Source organism: Brassica oleracea, chromosome C5, assembly GCF_000695525.1.
Source record: "Brassica oleracea var. oleracea cultivar TO1000 chromosome C5, BOL, whole genome shotgun sequence".
Taxonomy (NCBI): domain Eukaryota; kingdom Viridiplantae; phylum Streptophyta; class Magnoliopsida; order Brassicales; family Brassicaceae; genus Brassica; species Brassica oleracea.
The window spans coordinates 45,657,458-45,677,748 of NC_027752.1; the positions used below are offsets into that span (position 1 = coordinate 45,657,458).

At 35.9% G+C, this 20,291-nt stretch overlaps 4 protein-coding genes across 7 annotated transcripts; all 4 read left to right on the forward strand.

The window, feature by feature from the left end:
• Positions 1-2,447: 2,447 nt before the first annotated feature.
• LOC106294222 (two-component response regulator ARR22-like) lies at positions 2,448-3,358 on the forward strand. Its single transcript, XM_013729796.1, has 3 exons — positions 2,448-2,470; positions 2,676-2,932; positions 3,064-3,358. The coding sequence occupies exons 2-3, from the start codon at positions 2,699-2,701 to the stop codon at positions 3,238-3,240; spliced, it is 411 nt and encodes a 136-aa protein (XP_013585250.1). The 5' UTR covers positions 2,448-2,470; positions 2,676-2,698; the 3' UTR covers positions 3,241-3,358.
• A 4,123-nt stretch (positions 3,359-7,481) lies between these two features.
• Positions 7,482-8,176, forward strand: LOC106292662 (40S ribosomal protein S16-3-like). Its single transcript, XM_013728296.1, has one exon. The coding sequence runs from the start codon at positions 7,549-7,551 to the stop codon at positions 7,987-7,989; it is 441 nt and encodes a 146-aa protein (XP_013583750.1). The 5' UTR covers positions 7,482-7,548; the 3' UTR covers positions 7,990-8,176.
• A 942-nt stretch (positions 8,177-9,118) lies between these two features.
• LOC106293101 (disease resistance protein TAO1-like) lies at positions 9,119-14,646 on the forward strand. Of its 4 annotated transcripts, XM_013728773.1 has the most exons (8): positions 9,119-9,212; positions 9,314-9,426; positions 9,903-10,409; positions 10,668-11,772; positions 11,855-12,157; positions 12,258-13,761; positions 13,849-13,978; positions 14,138-14,646. In XM_013728773.1, the coding sequence occupies exons 2-8, from the start codon at positions 9,407-9,409 to the stop codon at positions 14,178-14,180; spliced, it is 3,612 nt and encodes a 1,203-aa protein (XP_013584227.1). In that variant the 5' UTR covers positions 9,119-9,212; positions 9,314-9,406; the 3' UTR covers positions 14,181-14,646. The 4 variants fall into 4 exon arrangements, with proteins under 4 accessions (XP_013584227.1, XP_013584224.1, XP_013584225.1 ...); XM_013728770.1 differs by having other exon boundaries at positions 12,258-13,978; XM_013728771.1 differs by having other exon boundaries at positions 9,184-9,426; positions 12,258-13,978.
• Positions 14,647-17,955: 3,309 nt separating this feature from the next.
• On the forward strand, positions 17,956-20,255 carry LOC106293105 (probable disease resistance protein RPP1). Its single transcript, XM_013728778.1, has 4 exons — positions 17,956-18,189; positions 18,273-18,373; positions 19,185-19,692; positions 19,962-20,255. Exons 3-4 carry the CDS (start codon positions 19,226-19,228, stop codon positions 20,233-20,235), a joined length of 741 nt encoding a protein of 246 aa, XP_013584232.1. The 5' UTR covers positions 17,956-18,189; positions 18,273-18,373; positions 19,185-19,225; the 3' UTR covers positions 20,236-20,255.
• The last annotated feature ends 36 nt before the right edge of the window (positions 20,256-20,291 follow it).

A 20,291-nucleotide genomic window follows, 5' to 3' on the forward strand; every position in this document is an offset into this window, starting at 1 on the left:
CCACTGACATATATCAATTGTAATCTCTATTACACTGTATATATCACAATGGAGCGATTATTTTCAAGGCACAACACGGGTTAGAGTTGACACATACAGATAAAGTATACTCCCATTGTTTCATAATAGATGTTTTGCTTTAGTTCACAAAGATTAAGAAAACTACATTTTTCTAAAAAAATTATTTTAAAGATATAATTTTAAAATCTGTTAACCAATTATAAAAAAAACAGTAAAATCTAATTGATTGAACAGTTTCCAATAAAGTTAAAGTTAACCTTAAAATCTCAAAATTTTATGTTAATTGAAACAAAATAATCTTTCTAAAAGATCATCAATATTAAAACAAAGGGAGTATAATATAATCAAAGCCGTGCTTACCCCTTTGTTGCAAAGACAACAGCCTCAGGCCCCCACCTTTTAATCAATATTTAGGGCCCCATGTTTTCAAGACACCAATATTTAGGGCCCCATGTTTTCAAGACACATTAATAGTTCATGAGTGTATACATATATTTATAGCGAGCTCGATTGTTTTTTTTTTCTTTTTGAGAAATGAGAGAGCTCGATTGTTCATATATTATGTTCTTTACATTTAAGTTTGGTTCTTCTTAGTAGATTCATTTTTAATAGACATCTTTAGTGTATTTACAATTTCATTAACTTGTGTAAATTTTTTTTTTGGTGAAAAACCATGTTTTTGAAAATTAGCCTTAGCCCCCCCCCCCCTCACTGAATATAATCTTTGATTCGATCGGGTTTTGGTCAAGACGGAATTTATGAAAGCATATTTGGTAGGATAAATTTGATTTTTCCGTATAATCTATGCATGAACGCTAAACGGGAGATAATCAATGTGTAATCACTTCAACTCATCTTTATTTTTATCTCTAAAATAGAGATTACTATTTTTTTTTCTATTTATAAAAGAAAAAATAGCATTTTTTTATATTTTATTCTATATTTAAAAATTTATATTTTAAAAAAAATATATGAGAGCAAAATTCATATCTATAATAAAATTTATCTATTTTAAAAATAAAAATAAATAAAATACATTAGAAATGATCTAAGAGCCATAATTTGTCTTTTTGGTAAAAGAGCCGCAACAATTGAGCTTAACGTTGAATTTATTAATGTTACATTTCGACCACTGTCATCAATATACGAAAAACTTCGAAAAAACTTTCCATATTTTTTTTTCTTTAGAAGAAAGTATTGGCTTCGGCCAAAATTTAGCAAAAAAAAAAGTATTGGCTTCGTAGATTTCGTGTAAAACGTGAGCAGAAGTCCAGCTTTGCATTAAATAAAACAAAACAAATATTAAATACCATATCTCATCGATTATTTTCAAACTTTTATTTTTGGCTAAAAATTCCTTCAAAATATGCAAGCATTCACAAAAAACATGTGTAGACTTGTTTAAAAATGTTGAAATAATAGACAACTAATAATACGAAGCATAAATTTTTTAAATATCTCAAGCATGGATTATCTTCCACGATTGTACAAGACAATTTTCATAATAAAATAATTCCTATATTTTTATTTTTTATTTTCCACGATTGTACGTACAAAAAGTTTCATACGAAATTAATAGCAAAATATTCGTCCTGGCCATGATTAACTCGGCCATGATTAACCCGGACTCTTAAAGTGGGGTTGGCTAAGAACCGTTTCTTAGCTTTTAACTAAGAAAAGGTAAGAACCGTTTCTTAGCTTTTAATTAAGAAAAGTTAAGAACCGCCTCTTAAAATTTAACTAAAAAGAGTTAAGAACCGTTTCTTAAATAAGAGATATAAAAACCGATTTTTAGCCGAGAAGTGTAAAAACAAAAAAAAAGTAAAATCATAAGTTAATAACCCCAGATTAAGAGTCCGAGTTAATTAATGCTCTAAGAAGCCATTACAAACTCAGCTTAGGAACACTGATGTTGACGCATTAAGTTCTATGCTTAATCTGCTTAAGCATACCTTCAACGATCCATGAGAATCTTTACTTTTATATCTTAGCATAGATTTGATAAAGATCTTGTTCACCGTTCAGCAAGACCTTTAACCCAACAAACTAAATAATGAAAAGTATATAACCTTTATTACAATTCTTATGCCGAAAAGTTTTAAATAAAATTCTTATATTAGTTTCTTTATTAACAATAAGAAAGAATTAATACGTACAAAGAACAAATATAGAATCTGGTTATGATCTAGATAAATTAATTAAAGATATTTTCACATGTGATTTCTTAAGTATTCTTAATATTTGTTCCCCATTTTGATTTTATTGTTCTCATATTAGTTTGTTAAAACAACTCAGTTGCAAAAATGCAGATTACATTCCAGCAAAATTCTGTAAAAGATGCTTTTCTTAGTGACGTGAAAATATGCTTTTGCACCTTTTCCAACTATAAATTTCGATCAATGTCTAAGTTCCTAGAACACAATTCACAATCTTCTTTAGAATCCAAATTGTAAGCCACTTCTAACCTTTTTTAGATTACATATGTAATACGTATGCATATACAAACAATTATATACAAACACGGAACCATGCATGCAAGAAGATAATTATAATTTTCTTTTTTGTTCAAATGATAATCACATGCATGCGAACACTTGTAAGTTAATTTCCACACCGCATGTTTCATTTATTTAATTAGCTTCTTTTGTGTGAAGATTGTTCTAAGACAGAATCGAAGATGGCAACAAAATCCATGGGAGATATCGAGAAAATAAAGAAGAAACTAAACGTGTTGATCGTCGATGATGATCCACTAAACCTTATAATTCATGAGAAGATCATCAAAGCGATTGGGGGTATTTCACAGACAGCGAATAACGGTGAGGAGGCAGTAATCATCCACCGTGACGGCGGCTCATCTTTTGACCTTATCCTAATGGATAAAGAAATGCCCGAGAGGGATGGTGTTTCGGTACAATTAATTAACAATCTTAGTTTTTGGAAATAAACTAAGTTTTTGGAAATAAACATATTATTTAATTAACCTCATGGTTAATATACTTGTCACTTTCTTATGTTCTTTAATTTGTTGGTTTTATTTAGACAACTAAGAAGCTAAGAGAAATGGAAGTGAAGTCAATGATTGTTGGGGTGACTTCACTGGCTGACAATGAAGAGGAGCGCAGGGCTTTCATGGAAGCTGGACTTAACCATTGCTTGGCAAAACCGTTAACCAAGGACAAGATCATCCCTCTCATTAACCAACTCATGGATGCTTGATGGATATATATTTTATATTATGGAAACACACATAATAACGTCTAAGTGTGTATGTATGCATAGATACTTGCATGTGTGTGTTTTAGAATTTAGGGTTCTTTATCGTCCGTGATATATAATCATGTAAGTTGTTGCTTTAAGCTTATAAAATATTTAAATAAGGGTTTCCTCTACTAGAAAAAAAGTAAATATATATACAATTTTCATTTTACTAAATAAATAGATACTTCGACCATTAACTGAATACATATATATCTCTCTCTATATATATATATATATAACTGATCCAGTTTAATTTAAATAACTATGATATCTAAGATGATGTATGTAGTGTAGCTGATGTTAGTTGAATATATAATTATAACGTTAATTGAACTATATATTAGTGAGAGAAAAAAATATATATTAGTGACTGGCTTATGTTTTAGAAAATGATATCTCGCGAATCTAGCTGGTTTGTACATTTATGTTTCCTTTATATTATTTTCCAGAAGTGCTTAACTTTTAGATTTTATTTTGTTTTTGTATGTAAATTGATAAATGACCTATAAATTTCATATCCCTCAGTCCTAATTACATATACAAGACACATAAACGTTATTAGATATAATACTTTTTGTTTTTTTTAGGTCAAATAATACTTTTTGTTATCCGCTGTACTTCATATTATTTTCTCCAACATTATATGTCATAAAGAAGACACAGCATATCTTACTTTGAAATTGATAAGTTTATGCAGAAACGAGTAAATTCTGATTTCAGCGGCTTATATCATCTTAGCTAGATTTGATTACGCATTGGATGGTAGACGTTCAATTGTATTTGTAATAATTATTTTGACGGCTGTTCGGATATCAATCAGATAACTAAAATTCGAATAAATCTACTCTCTCTTTTTTTGCATTTGACAATTCTAGCTTTTTAAAAACAGTAGAATGAATTTACAGATTCTTTTCTTTTCTCTCTGTTCTCTAAAGTTTACTTGTATCCTTTTGCAGCTAAAACTCGTGAGTCGAAATCTAACAAGCTTAGGTTATGTGTCAGTGTCTAAAGTGGGATTATATTCTACCTTTTTGAGTTGTTAACTTGTTTTGTGTTTAATGTAATATGAATTCACTTTTCAAAGCATCTAATATATCTCAGGAAAGTTCATATTTGCTATATTTAGGCTAACCAATATTTTATATTACTTTTAGGGCGTATTGGTTTGATTCGGCAATGCTTGAATGCTCGAGAGCTTGAACCGAAAAACATAGGATCTAACTGTTGAGTAGGCCTACTGTTGAGCTCTGCTGTTTCCTTTACATACTTTAGATCGTCGATTAGATCGTCCGAACATTTCCTATATACCATATCTTCTGAGATTTTAATTTCAGACAAACAAAATGACTGAGGTTGTGTGTTGTAGAAAAGCTAGTATAATATATGCAGTAACGAAGTCATTGTTTTTTGGGAGGGAATGTCAAGAAATTAAACTTTTAAAGTAGGACTAGTAGAAATGAATTTTAAATATAGATTACTAGTATCAAAAATGAAAATTACAATAACAGTAGATATATGTATCATTTGGTCAATATAAATATATATATATATATATATATATATATCTTAATATTTATTTTACATTATATATTAATAATTGTTTGATAATATATGAAATGCCAAATAAAAGATATCACGCTTGGAGGATTTATCCCTTAAATAGTTGATAATAATTTTTAGATTATTTTCCTCATAGATAAAAGGGAAAAATAGAATAAAGATTATAATCTAGATGAATTAATTATTTTCCACCGTATGTATAAATATTATGTTCATGACTTTCATATACTTCTCTCGTATATATATTATTTACTTAACTATATAGCACAGAGATTTGGCACGTAACATATCTTCAAATGTTTGTAAGTACAGTTGATTAAACAATTATATCCTAGTCAAACGATGTATTCTAGTGTGTATTATGTCCTGGCGAAATTTCTTCGGTTAAAGTATATATGTACATATTTTCTCGGTCTTCTTCCTGTGCATCTTGATTATATATTGTCTATATTGTCCATCATCAGTTTAACGCAAGAGTCTAGGGACGTTGCTGTCTAGTTGATTGAATCATGTATATTTAATACGTATATATATTAAAGCACACACAAAATCAGCGGAAACAAGCGCAAGCGCAGTAGCAAGAGTCGGTTATTTTCACTGTTCGCGGATCCAACTGCCACGCGGCGGTCCGCGATTGGTTCATTTTTAATTTTATTTTTTTAATCGTACAAAAAAAAAAAAAAAAAAAATTAAGGACCCCATCGGTACTAGTGTTAATTATGCCCTAACACTCACGAAACACACATACTCTTGTTCTCTCTCTTAAAAAAAAACACACGCATGCTCTTGTTTATACCGTTTCTATATAATTCGATACAATATATAGCATATATTCAAGACAAACATGACCAGCTTTTGTTAATTTTGTCGGTTATTGTTGTGAAGTGTTGTTGCAGTAGTAAATCAAAGGAGGAAGAAGAAGAAGTACCGGCAGGACAAGTCGTGAAGAAGACATTTAAGAAACTATGCGTTTTGGTCGTTGATGATGATCGATCGTGCCGTTCACTGTACATGGGATTCATCCAAATGCGTGGAGCATTTCCTTAATTACATGGCGGAAAATGGTGAGGAGGCAGTGAACCTCTACCGCGATGGCCAAACCTTCAACCTTATCCTCATGGATAATGAAATGCCTGTGATGGATTGAGTTTCGGTACGTACCGCGTTATAGTCAATTTTAGTTAACTAACCGACCAACAATAACCAAATTCAAATGAATTGACGCAGTCAAAATCAATGTTCTGAAATTTGGTATAAGCGGACGTCTATGCACTCGTCTAGACGATAAATCAGTTATAATATTTTTTTTAAATGGTCTAAAATCTAATTGGCGTTTATAACTCATACAAAAAATAATTCTTTAAAAATGATTAATTAATGTCTAGCAATTTTTAAACATTTGTTAAAATATGTATATGGAATTTGAAAGTCAGTTCAAACTCCCAGTGTTAACACGTTAAACACGTATAATGTTGTGCAAATAGTTCAGTTAAGTTTCATCCTTCCAAGTTTCGACCATTGAATCAAGAACATTATGAACCAAAGCACATACTAATCTATTAATTTACGAAGTAGTTTTAACCAATTATATTGAAAAGAAACTTTAATGGCCGGCTTGATCATTCACTAGTATGATAGAGTCGTTTTTTTCTCACTGGTTAGGCAACCAAGGAGCTAAGAGACCTAGGGGTGACGTCAATGATCGTGGGACTGACGTCACATGAGGACGAGAATAGTGTATTTATGGAAGCTGGAGCTGACCACTGCTTGGCCAAGCCCATAACATTTGAGAATATCTACTTGCTCATCGAGCAGCTAAAAGACGAAGGATAATGACGCGCGACTATATATTTATCCATTTTTTGTTCTCACTAAAATAAACCAAATACTAGTATAATATAACAGGCTTCAAGAACATATTTTAAATATATTGTATATGTTATATATAGTTTCGTGAAAATGTAACAATGAACAGATAAAAGCATTTGTCTAATAATGGCATACATATTGTTCAATTTCTCTATATTATTTGTGATATATTCGTTACATTAATTCGAGTGGTAGCTAATAATTGTTGTTGAAAATGGCAACTAAACAGCATTTAAGCACAAATATGCGAGCGTCGAATGTTATTAAGATTGGTTTAAGCCTTGTAGCCTTAGAGGTTAACAAGGAATGTTAGTATATTCGATAGATTAGAACGCACTACTAGTAAATTAAAAAGAAACCGAAGAGTATTAATTAGTAGCAGAAAGATTGTTAAAACATCAGAGGTCCAAAACTCATTTTATTATATACAATGAAATCTGTCTGTTGTATCATTGTATAATATATGTTTGTCCTGTCAATGTGATAAATCTCAGACATAACTTAGCTTCAACTCCAAACTTAAGTGCAATCTCTAACGGTATTGAATTTGCTGCATGAACCCAAAATCATAAACCCTAGCCACCACCCGGTTTAAGTAACCCAGCTGAATGAAGCTGAAAGCCACCCGGTTTATCTTACCTAGGCCCTAAATCATATAATTAGCCCATAGTTACCTTAGATTTAATGGGCCTAGAAAACTTAACTAAGCCCATTATCACATCTCCCTTGTATAAAAAGCTTTACGCTTGTTACGGAGACCTTTCATTAGGGTTTTCTCTTCTTCTCATTTATCACTTCGGCTGCTGCAAGTGACCACCGAATCATAAAACCCTAGCCATGGCGACGAAACCAGCTAAACAATCCGTGCAATGCTTCGGGAGGAAGAAGACCGCCGTCGCCGTCACCCACTGCAAGCCCGGGTGCGGTATGATCAAGCTCAACGGTTCCCCGATCGAGCTCTTCCAGCCCGAGATCCTCCGGTTCAAGATCTACGAGCCGGTCCTTCTCCTAGGGAAGCACCGTTTCGCGGGTGTCGACATGAGGATCCGTGTTAACGGTGGTGGTCACACTTCACAGGTCTACGCGATTCGTCAGAGCATCGCCAAGGCGTTAGTTGCTTTCTACCAGAAGTACGTTGACGAGCAGTCGAAGAAGGAGGTCAAGGATATCTTGATAAGGTACGATAGGACTCTTCTCGTTGCGGATCCGAGGAGGTGCGAGCCGAAGAAGTTTGGTGGGCGTGGTGCTCGTTCTCGTTTCCAGAAGAGTTACCGTTAATCAAAATCTGGTTTGTTCATTGCTCAAAATGAGACGTTAGACTCTCATTTGCGTTTTTTTTTTCAATTGTTATTGGATAATGGTTAATTTGCCAAAGAACTTTTGTTTTTTTTACAATGTCTGCTCGTTTAATGTCTTTACTCCGATTACTATTTTATTTTTGTTAATTGATTGGTCGCTTAAATGATTGGGTATTGGTGAAATGGTCTGCGTAAGAGTGAAACTTAGGTTGATGATATTTACTTTTGGACATCGAATCACTCTGCTATAGTGTCTGACAAGTAGTTGCATTTTGTCACGCTACTCAATTAAGCTATGTGTTTTTCGAGTTTAATGATGATTTTGTTTAGAAATGTTGGAAGAATTCAACCAATTTTGTTTTGTTCATCATGTTTTTTTGTTTGTGTTGTAGAGTTTTTATTCATGGAACATAAGCTTCATGGTTTTTTGAAATGAAAAAAAAAAAGTACTGAAACTTGTTGAAACTTGAATGCTAAAGTAGTATTATCAGGTCTCTTTAGAATGATAAAATGTATATGGAACGGTATAACCGGGTGATTGTTATCTTTATAAGATGATTTCGCCTTCTCCAACTTTTGAAAATTTGATTACACGAAAGAATTTGAAAGCAATTTCAGTATCTGATAGCCTGTTTCTTCTAGACGATGAGAAATAGAGAAACAACATTGTTTGATTGATCCGTTCCATAAGCAAATACGATTTACATGTACACTGTAATTTGGTTTAGCAGTAATAAATAGAAGAATTAACTAAAGCAGGCCCAATTGGCCCATCATACATCACATTTTTAGATCCAACAAGGATCCATCACACTATTGTTTGATTGATCTGTTCCATAAGCAAATACATTAGTGTCTCTGACTCTCTGGTACAATATACCTTGTAAATAGGTTTAGCAGTAATAATAGAAGACTTAACTAAAGCAGGCCCAAGGCCCATCACACTTCACGTTTTGGATCCAACAAGCATTCGTCTTTAGTTTCAGCTTCCGGAATACGCAAAAATGTCAAAATGCCCTTACTTTATTAGCAAATTTACAAAACACCCAAAATTAAATCTAAATTCAAAATCTCCGTAAACACCTCCTTCTCACGTCGATACCATCTCCGGCCATCGATCCGCTGCCGTCATGTCGTCGACAATATCGGAATCCTCCAAATCGTGGCCGCGGAAAGGATCCCTGCGAACCACAGTGGTGACTGGTGAGTATTCGTTAGCCTCCGATCGAGTGTTGTGTGATTTTTATTCTTCAAATGATCTGAATCTCAAAAAACTGACCGATTTGATTTTTTTTTTTTTGTAGATTCATGTTTTATAGATGAGAAAAAATCGCATCATCAGTATGAAACTCCACCGGGTTGCTGTTTACAACGCATAACGAGGTTCATTTTACACGATGAAGATGTGTATTATGAGGTATTGATCTCTTTGCCATGAAACTGCATAATTAATCTGTGGAATTAGATTTTGATGGAGACTTTGATTTGATTACTTGCCTACTTTTCTTTTTTTTTCCTAGCTGCTTCTTTCTCAACTGAGTGTTAAATGACAAATTATATTGAAACTCTACATTGGATGTGTGTCTGTGAAGATAAGAAGTGGCCCAGTCTCAAGATAATAAAGGTTCTTGGCTTCTTAGAAACTTACAAACGATGGTGGAGCCTAGACTTGACTGGGGACATCAACTTTTTCAGTTAAAGTTTGTGGCTTTCTCATCCTACGGTAAAGTCATCATTTATGGACTTTGTGTCCCCACTTGTCTTAGTCTACAGCTCCTTCCAGGAATCTTCCTGATTGGTAATTAAAGACTTGGTTGGACATCTCATGCTTTCCTTCTTACTACGCTGATAATACATTTGTGTCCATGCCAATCCTTTTTTTTCATTTCGCAGATTGGTTTTTCTGAAAGACATTTTCAGATCTGCTCGTCTGATGGCTCTTTCTGCTTTGCCTCGCCTTTGTGAACACCATGTCTTTCCTAGCTTCCACGGGCCAGATGTCCGTAGAGGCTTTCTCAGCTACTTACTGAAGGAGTTCAGGGAGAAAGGAATCGACGTCTTCATAGACAATGACATAGAGAGGAGCAAGTTGATTGGTCCCGAGCTCACAGAAGCTATAAGAGGATCGTTAATTGCAGTTGTCTTGATCTCGAAGAACTACGCTTCATCAACATGGTGTCTGAACGAGTTGGCGGAGATCATGAAGTGCAGGGATGAAGATAAGCAGACGGTGGAGGTGATTTTCTATGAAGTGGATCCATCTGACGTGAAAAAGCAGAAGGGAGACTTCGGAGCTGTCTTTGAGAAAACTTGTGCAGAGAAGACAACGGAGGAAATTGAGAGATGGAGGAAAGCTTTGCAGATTGTGGCTCAACTCGCTGGTTACCATACAAGTAACTTGTAAGTCCTTTCGCTTTCCACTTGAATGACTGGTCCTAATCTCTTTTACACATCTGAGTGTATATATCTGGTAAACACTATAGCGAGGGAGTGAGATAGGATCATTAATTATAGTTTATGAGTTAAGTTTGTTTAGATCTGGGGAAGAAATTGGGCATTATCATGTAAAATTTTCATTGTTCTGTTGATATATTTTTGATTTACTTGTCATTTATTTTCTGACTATTTGACAGATGTATTCATCTCTTTCTCTTTTAGTGATGATGATGCAGCCATGATTGAAAGAATTGTTATTGATGTTTCGAACAAGCTCAATGATTATACAACATCAAATGATTCCAACAGCTTGGTTGGGATTGATATTCATATCGGAGAGATAGAGTCATTGTTGTCCTTAGAATCAGCTGAAGTTCGGATGGTTGGTATCTGGGGCCCTGCTGGAATTGGTAAGACGACCATCGCCAGAGCTTTATATAGACAGCTCTCTAGTAAGTTTACACATGCTGCTTTTATTGAGAGTATCAAAGGAAAGTTTGAGCTAAACTATCGAGACGAGCACGCCTTCATGTTGCATTTACAAGAACAACTTTTGTCTAAGACTTTAAATCAGAAAGATCTAAAAATAGGTCATCTGGGTGTGGCAAAGGCAAGGCTGAAGAACAAGAAGGTGCTTGTCGTTCTTGATGATGTGGATGACTTAAAGCAGCTAGAAGCTATGACTGACAAAACTTGCTGGTTTGGGCCTCAAAGTAGGATTATCATCACGACAAAGGATAAAAAGCTTTTGGTAGCACATGAGATCAACCATATTTACCAAGTGGGTTTTCCATCTACATCTGAAGCTCTTGAAATTCTCTGTCTGTCTGCTTTTCGTCAAAATTCACCTTCATTAGGGTTTGAGGACATGGCCATAGAAGTTACACGGCTCGCCGGCCGTCTTCCTTTGGGTCTACGTGTTTTTGGCGCTTATCTGCGAGGAATGTCCAAAGATCAGTGGATACATGCATTGCCTCGACTTAGGACGAGTCTTGATGGGGATATTGAGAAAGTATTAAGGTTCAGCTATGATGCTTTATGCAAGGAAGATCAAGAATTGTTTCTTCATATAGCATGTTTTCTCAAAGGTGAATGGATTACTGACGTGGTGGAGTGTCTTGCGGAGAGTCGTTTGAACGTCAACCACGGGCTCCATGTGTTGTTCGATAAATGTTTCATATCTTTACGCAAATGGGGACGGTTGGCGGTGCATAATTTGCTTGAGCAATTGGCTAAAGATATTGTCCGTAAACAGTCTGATAATCCTGGGAAACGTCAGTTCTTGGTGGATGCTCAGGACATTTGTGATGTACTCGAGGAAAATGCTGTAAGTTTTGAGATAAACTGTATCCAGTCTTTTTTTGTTACTATTTTTTTCGATCATTTGTAGCTAATTTAAGTTCATTCAGGGCACTGAAACTATTAGAGGAATAGATTTTGACTTATCGGAAGTCAGGGGAAACTTAATCATTGACGAGCGAGCCTTTGAAGGGATGTCTAGGCTCCAGTTCTTAAGATTCCGGAAACGGGGTTTGTATGAAAACACCAAACTTCTCTTACCCCAGGGTCTGAAGTTTAGAGCTAGTAAACTTAGATTTCTTGAATGGGATCAGTTTCCGCTTACATGTTTTCCTCGTGAGTTTCAACCACGGCGCCTTGTCAAACTTATGATGAAGCACAGCAAGCTTGAAAAGCTGTGGGAAGGACCTATTGTAAGTAGTTTTATGCGTGCTTTACCATTGAATTAAAGTTCTTTGCATTTCATTTTATAAACGCAGTCTTGTCTTCTGCCTTAATTTATAATATGCGCAGCCGCTCCCATGTCTGAAGCTGATGGAGCTGTCTAGTTCCAGCTACCTCAAAGAACTTCCGGATCTGTCTAATGTCACTAATCTTAAGACACTGAATGCTTGTTATTGCTCAAGTCTGTCGGAGATCTCCTCCATTGGGAAGTCCACTAGTCTCGAGGAGTTGAATCTCGCTTGTTGCTTCGAGTTGATTGTGATCCCTTCTTCCATCGGGAATGCCATTAATCTCGAGATATTGAATGTCGGGATATGCCAGGGTCTGGTTGAACTCCCATCCTCTATTTGGAGCCTCAAGAAGTTAAAGAAACTGTTAATTTTTGGATGCTCAAAGCTAAACCATTTGGGGTCACAGTTGAGAAGCTTTCCTGATTTTTCCGGAAACATTACAGAATTCGATATGAGTAATACAGCGATAGAAGAATTCCCTTCATCAATCATGGCTTTTTCGTGTCTTCGTAAGCTCTCAACAATAACTGCGGAAAGCTTCAAGGTGTTTCCAGATGTTCCTGACACCATCGAAGTGATACATTTGCACAATGCGGGAATAGAAGAAATTCCTCCCTCGATTCAGAATCTCTCACGTCTCACTGAACTGAGCATGCTTAGCTGCAAGAAGTTAAAGGTCCTTCCAACCAACGTCAACCTGCAATCTCTCCATTCACTTGATCTCAGTTCCTGCACACAATTGAGAACGTTTCCAGAGATATCTACAAGCTTTAGATTTCTTAATCTGAGCAATACTGCTATAGAAGAAGTCCCTTCATCCATATGGTCTTGGTCCAGTCTTCTTGAATTGATCTTGGAAGATTGCAACAGCCTTCTGGTGTTCCATAGTTTTCCTGACAACATCGAAGAGTTGGACTTGGACTTGAGCAATACGGGAACAGATTTCCAAGGTGAGGGTCTGGACAGTGTTCAAACATTAGGTATAAACCTCAAAGGGTGCAAGAATCTTGGTTCATTGCCCCACATTCCGCATTTCGTCTCAACCCTTGATGCATCTAACTGTGAGTCGCTGGAGAGTATAGATGGCTTCTTTACCAATCCAGAAAGATGTCTCAGCTTTGCTAATTGTTTCAAGCTGAGCGAAGCAGCGAGAGAACTCATCGAGGAATCGGATTACAAGTTTGCGCTCTTACCTGGTGGAGAACTGCCTGCAGACTTTGATCACCGAGCAAGAGAGGGTTTACTAACTGTCAATTTGTATCCGAGCCCTCTTCCTTTATTCTTCAGATTTAAAGCTTGTCTTTTGCTGCTTCATAGACAATATGATGAGGACGAGGATGAAAGTGAGGAGGATGAGGACGAGGATGAAAGTGAGGATGAGGAGGACGAGGATGCCAGTGAGGAGGATGAGGACAATAAATTGATGTGCGACATCCGGTGCGTTCAGAATGGCGTCGATATTGGACGTGGATCATGCAAGTACAAGCTGCCCGCAATACTGGGATCCAAGGAGCATCTGTATTTCTTGAAATCTTCCATTTCACTAAACCTTCCTAAAACAGGTGTGAATTTCAGCGAGCTTAATTTTGAGTTCAAGACCACTAGTAAATACTGGGATGTAAAAGACTTTGCTGTACAAATCTTGGAAGACCCTGATGTTCATGATGACCAAGGATGCTGTGAAGATACTCACAACGAAGCTGAGTACAATGAAACTGCTGACATCAAGATAGAGAAACTTACACGCTGGAACAATGTGAAGAAGAACCTATTTAAGAGGTAAGCTTTCTTGAAAGAAGCAACTTATTGATTTAACGATAAGAATTGGGATAACAGCACGGTTTCAACAATCCCACACGATTTTGAGCTTCATTGTTTTCTCATGCAGTGACTAATATTAATTTGGATTCTGACAATGTTTGTGATTAACCAAATCAGGTTTCCGTGCGACATGGATGAAAGAGTAGAGAGGGCAGAATAGGTATTGTGGCCGTGTATCTTATCTTTGCGTATAGGTATTGTCGTTTACAAAATAGGCTTTTGTTCTATGTATGGCATTAGCAGTACTGTACATATCAGTGAGCTGGTTTGGCGTACTGATTGCTCTCTGACTAGAAAACCAGACACAACCATGTGATTCAGAGGGCATTTTCAGTACATATCAGTGAGATGGTCTGTCTCTAATCAAGAGGGAATGTTCCTGAAACTGGGATTAATGATTTTGTCTGTGGAATGTGTGATCTATAAGTTGTTTGTTTTTATTTTTTTTGAGGCATCTACTTTTAATATTGGTTAAACAGACATATTATAGCACTGTTAAGAAGAATGTAGGATGACTGCACTGATCTTTATATGAAGTCATATTTCTTGAGAGTGTGTTTGTTGTACATGATATAAGGTTGTACATCCAATAACACTGCCATCTTTGAAGTATTAGTCTTAATACGTTACTGTTTTATGATTAGAAGCTTGACGGTTCATTACGTTTGATTTCCTCAAGAATTTTTAAAATAAAAATATTTAACTAACTAACAATATTGGGATGCTAAGATCTAATTATCATAGTCAGTTTTAGTTCTGAGGATTGTTTTAGCACATTTATAAGAATCTTAAAAGAGAAATTGAATCGCATATACATAAGAAAAAAGGAATTAAGTTTATACCCATAACACCATTTTGGTTATGATGTATTATATATCGCTATGGAAAGTGTTTAAAATACTCATTTTCTGTGCGTGTAAACGTGAATGCGTGCTTCTTCTCTTCATTCTGGAAATTGAAAAAATTGTTTTTACTTTTCAAATTTTTGCTAGCGACGAAGAAGAGGGATTCGAAGAAAGTGCGTAAAAATTTGAGTTCAAAAACCGAAAAGTTGAAACCAACGATGAAATATTCAGTCGTGCGGCATAAGTAGGATATTGAAAGTTAGGTTCCAATGGTTCTTTCAATTTCACGCCAGCGCGATTTTTCCAAAGCCAATGAATCAAGGTAAATTTGGTTTGATTTCATATAGTCTAAGTTTCGAACCGATCTTGTCATGTATTGACAAAAATTAAATTGGTAACATTTTTATTTTTTCAGATTCAGTCAGTTTCAGTGTTTTCTTTCCAACAGAAAGTTCTCGGTTAGGGGTTGAGGAGACAGTTATGTCGTGTGATGATAGGACTATATTATATGAGAGATGTTCGTAGTATAATTACCCAAAATAATTTAAAATAGTGTGATCTATATACATTGTGCTTCCATTATTGTGTTGAATGGTGTGAATGCTTTGTCTATAATAAATATAAAATGTTAGTTGTCACTTGTATAGCTATGGATGCGTCTTTTTTACTATAGTATTGGATATAGTAGACATGCTTAGTATAATCTGCGTGCGTGATTGTGTCGTATTATGCATGTTGTGTCTACTAAATGGAAAATGTTAGTTGAAATAGTTGGTTGCAGGATTGTGAAGTTTGTTGTGCATGCTCTGTCTATAGTATATTATGAAAACTATTAGTACTATATGTTACTAGTATTTTATCATATTTTCAGATATGTTGCACAATTTATTTAGTAGAATAACGTCTATACCATAAGCCTAATTGAAATAGTATAGACTACGGTTTATTTTGTGTAATTGGTATATTAAGATTAGTTATCAATGTGTTCTGTTATTGGGCATACAGTTTATTCAAGTGGTTGACATATATGATTTACATTTTGCAGAGTAATTGCAACGTTGTGCCACTGGAATGTAATGCCACACAATGATTGAACCAGTGTGCCTCACTCACATGTGTAGCCTTCTCAACTTCAACCCCGACCAATACTCGTAATGATCTATTGGATGGAACCCCTATGTTGTGCTTTCTCAACTCATGCCTTTCTTATCGGTTTTACTAAGTTTTGCGACTAATATCCCTTTTTTTACTGCAGCGGACAGCTCAATTTGTGAATTAATTTAGAAGTTATGTATGGTCCATCCTATTAGTTTAATATACCGCTATATTAATATAGTTTTTTACATTTGATTGTTTTGTATTTTTCCACAAACGCCTAAGCACATTATTGTCTGGAAAATGTTAAATGCATGTATACGCCACAACAACTACAATACTATAATGTTTGTAATCTAGTATAGTTAACCATTTGTTTATTCTCGGGTCTCCTAAAGCATTTTTCGCCATCCATTTCCATATTGGATCCACTTCCCTTTTCTCACAACAACTACACGACACCACTTTGGAACTTATGCAACAACACATAGAAGAATATAAACATATTGTATTGGAAGTCATTTGTGTGTTTGATAATGTGACCATACTACATTGAGTATAATATAGTCTATTGTTCGCATTTTCTCATACACCACCATTCCGTCATATATGTTTGGTTTAATGGAACCACGTTCTTACTTATTATGTTGTACATGTTATGTATGCATCAACCGTGCAATAATGCTGGATGATTGCTTGCCGGATCTGGAAATTCCATGTTCTAACAACCATTGATGCCCCATGTTATGGTAAGAGGTTGTATCTGCCTGGCATCTGCGACGTCAAGTGCATCCGTTTCCAAAGCTCCATGGCCTGCCGGTGCGGATTCCTCAGACAAGCACCGTCTTATAGTTCAAATACTTTTCTAATTCCCCCTACATGAAGCTTTTCTAGTTTCCATCAGTGGGATAACCTTTTTGTACCCAACCTTATGCATTTCTTTGTCATGCAACACCCAAGCTTTTGTTTATTTTCTTGTCTTTGAAAATACATATCTTTCGTAGATTCCCTATGGTGCAATATCTCTCATACCAAACACTCAATACGTGGAAACTTATTCACCCTCGCATAGAAAAGTGGAACCTAAACAAAATTAGAGGACACCAGTTTGTTTGGCAATGTACCCTTACTACATTGTCGATAGTATAGTTTATTTTTGACGTTTATTCAGAGATGGAGAATTATCTGTTGTTGTAACTGCTACCCCGTTATTCGTAGCTCCGCTGCACTTGTTACTGATACTTCTAATGCTTGCAATTTGCAGCTTACATTCAAACCGGGCAAAAAATTACAGTGCTTTAAATAATTAAGTTTGATGTTAAGTGATAGAAGTGACAGACTATTTTATGTATAGGTTTAGTACAGCAAAATTAAGCACGTGGCTATTACCTTTCGTCGGCTTCCACACGCGCATGCGTTTGCAGGACTATATTCGTCAATTTTAGACGAAATCTGTCACTTCACTAGATATGTAATATAACATGACTATATTGTACATTTTGTCGCCTCTTATGAATATCCCACGAATTCTCTCAATCTAAAACTACATTACCTACGTGGGTTTTAAAAATAAAAGCATTTCCTAAGACAATGGGCCTCACGAAATGATTAATGGGTCTGACTAAATGGGCTTGAATCCGAAACATTAAATTCGTACGAGGGAAAGTCTCGTCTCAGCAACGGTTCATAACAATTTCTTTCAAAATCTCCTTTCGCCTGTGAACTTCGCCGTTGCCGGATGGATCGACCGCCGTCGTATCCTCACTACTAAAACCCTAATCCCAATTTCTTCCACCGAGCTCCTCCTCTAAACTCTAATCCCAATTTCTTCCTCCGACCTCCTCCTCTGCAATCTCCCAAAACACTTACTTCATACCTCCGTCTCCGCCACCGATTCGCGAGCTCTCCGGCACACTCTCCTCTCTACAGTGTCTAATCTCAGAATGTCAACGCACCTTAGACTCCCTCTCGCAAAATCTATCTCTAGACCACTCTTCTCTTCTCCACAAGGACGGTTTCGTTTGATCCAAATCACCTCATGCCACCGGAAGCCTCTCGATCTCACTCCTCTTCTCGGATCATTTAGTAGTTACCGAAACACACTCGACTTACCGTAGCTGAATAACGGCGACGGTAACCTCTGTCTCTCCTTAGATGACGTCACAGACTTCGGGAACAACTTCTTCTACAACGATTGCCCTGGCGTTGTTAACTTATCTGAGCTCAATGGTAAGTAAAACGAGACGTTTTACACTTCCTAGTGTTCTCTCTGTTGAATGCAGCGAGTTTGAAGGTTCTTATGTGTTGGACAGATAACTCTTTAGGGTAGCTGAGCTTGGGTGTTATGACAGCTAGTAGCTACCGATCTTTTATTGATCATGATTGTCTTCCCAGACAACGCTTATCAAATCAGGTTAATACTAAAAACTATAATTGAGTTTGTTTCTTTCAAATTTTCGTACTTTTTGGTCTTACTGCAACACTCTTTCGTAGATTTTTTTCTTTGTATCCTTTTTTTGGCAATTGAATATCATTGGGGAGAATAACAGATTTGTGTAGTGTGAATTTAGTTTGAGAAAACTTGTATGTATTGCCATTGACTAGAACTGATCGGATTGCTGTAAATGTTGATTTGGTTAGTCACATGTCCTCCTCTAAGTTCCTATCTCTCTCTTGAAGAAAAAATCAAACTAGCATCTTCGGAGATTGTTCAGTCATATGACTTTAATTGATTAATGGAGACTTCTGATTTGATTACTTGCTTCCGTGGAATTTTCTTGTCTTTTTCCTTTCTGCTTCCTTCTTGTTATAGATTAACGACAATATGGATTTCGGGTTGTTATTACTTCTTAAATTTTTGTCTTTTTTGCAAGCATAGCTTTTTCTTTTATTATCCAGTGAAGTTGTTTTGTTGTCTTAAAGACATTCTAATTGAAACTACATGTATGTGAGTCTGTAAAGATAAGTAAAATAGCCCAGTCTCAAGATAATAACAGTTCTTGACTTCTTAGAAACTTACAAACGATGGTTGATCCTAAACCTGACTGGGACATCATTTATAGACTTTGTGTTCCCAGTTGTCTTAGTCTACAGCACCTTCCATGAATCTTCCTGATGGTAATTAAAGACTTTGATGGAGTTCTCATACTTTACTTCTATAAGTGGGTTACTACGCTGATAATACATTTGTGTCCATAAAAATCATTTTTTTTTCCATATCGCAGATTGGTTTTTCTGAAAGACATATTTCATCTCTGCTCGTCTGATGGCTCTTTCTGCTTTGCCTCGCCATTGTAAACACCATGTCTTTCCGAGCTTCCACGGGAAAGATGTCCGTAGAGGCTTTCTCAGCTGCTTGCTGAAGGAGTTCAAAGAGAAAGGAATCGACGTCTTCATAGACAATGACTTAGAGAGGAGCAAGTTGATTGGTCCCAAGCTTACAGAAGCTATAAGAGGATCGTTAATTGCAATTCTCTTGATCTCGAGGAACTACGCTTCATCAACATGGTGTCTGAACGAGTTGGTGGAGATCATGAAGTGTAGGGAGGAAGATAAGCAGACGGTGGAGGTGATTTTCTATGAAGTGGATCCATCTGACGTGAAAAAGCAGAAGGGAGATTTCGGAGCTGTCTTTCAGAAAACTTGTGCAGAAAAATCAACGGAGGAAGTTGAGAGATGGAGACAAGCTTTGCAGATTGTGACTCAAATCGCTGGTTACCATACAAGTAACTTGTAAGTCCTTTCGATTTCCACTCGATTGATTAGTCTTAACCTTTCTAATACATCTCAGTGTATATATATATATCTGGTAAACTCTAGCGAGGGAGTGAGATAGGATCAATAGTTATACTTTTCGAGTTAAGTTTGTTTAGATCTGGGGAAGATGATAGAAATTGGGCATTATCAAGTGATTTTTTCATTTTACTGTTGATATATTTTTCATGTATGTGTCACTTATTTCCTGACTATTTGAAAAATGTATTCATCTCTTTTTCTTTCAGTGATGATGATGCAGTCATGATTGAAACAATTGTTACCGATATTTCGAACAAGTTCAACGATTCTACAACATCAAATGATTCCAACAGCTTGGTTGGGATTGGAACTCATACCAAGGAGATAGAGTCATTGTTGTCCTTAGAATCGGATGAAGTCCGGATGGTTGGTATCTGGGGTCCTTCTGGAATTGGTAAGACGACCATCGCCAGAGCTTTATATAAAAAGCTTTCTAGTAAGTTTACACATGCTGCTTGTATTAGTTCGGTGCCCTTTTGATCCAAATCACCTCATGCCACCGGAAGCTCTCGTCCTCCATTCACTTCGTTGCCCAA

Excerpts from the sequence above, each read along its gene's own strand:
- LOC106294222 (XM_013729796.1), top strand. The coding sequence starts at position 2,699 with ATGGCAACAAAATCCATGGGAGATATCGAGAAAATAAAGAAGAAACTA. Across the intron at positions 2,933-3,063 it reads CCGAGAGGGATGGTGTTTCG|ACAACTAAGAAGCTAAGAGA; the intron begins GTACAATTAATT and ends GGTTTTATTTAG.
- LOC106292662 (XM_013728296.1), top strand. The coding sequence starts at position 7,549 with ATGGCGACGAAACCAGCTAAACAATCCGTGCAATGCTTCGGGAGGAAG.
- LOC106293101 (XM_013728770.1), top strand. The coding sequence starts at position 9,407 with ATGAAGATGTGTATTATGAG. Across the intron at positions 9,427-9,902 it reads ATGAAGATGTGTATTATGAG|ATTGGTTTTTCTGAAAGACA; the intron begins GTATTGATCTCT and ends TTCATTTCGCAG. Across the intron at positions 13,979-14,137 it reads AAGAAGAACCTATTTAAGAG|GTTTCCGTGCGACATGGATG; the intron begins GTAAGCTTTCTT and ends TAACCAAATCAG.
- LOC106293105 (XM_013728778.1), top strand. The coding sequence starts at position 19,226 with ATGGCTCTTTCTGCTTTGCCTCGCCATTGTAAACACCATGTCTTTCCG. Across the intron at positions 19,693-19,961 it reads GGTTACCATACAAGTAACTT|TGATGATGATGCAGTCATGA; the intron begins GTAAGTCCTTTC and ends TTTTTCTTTCAG.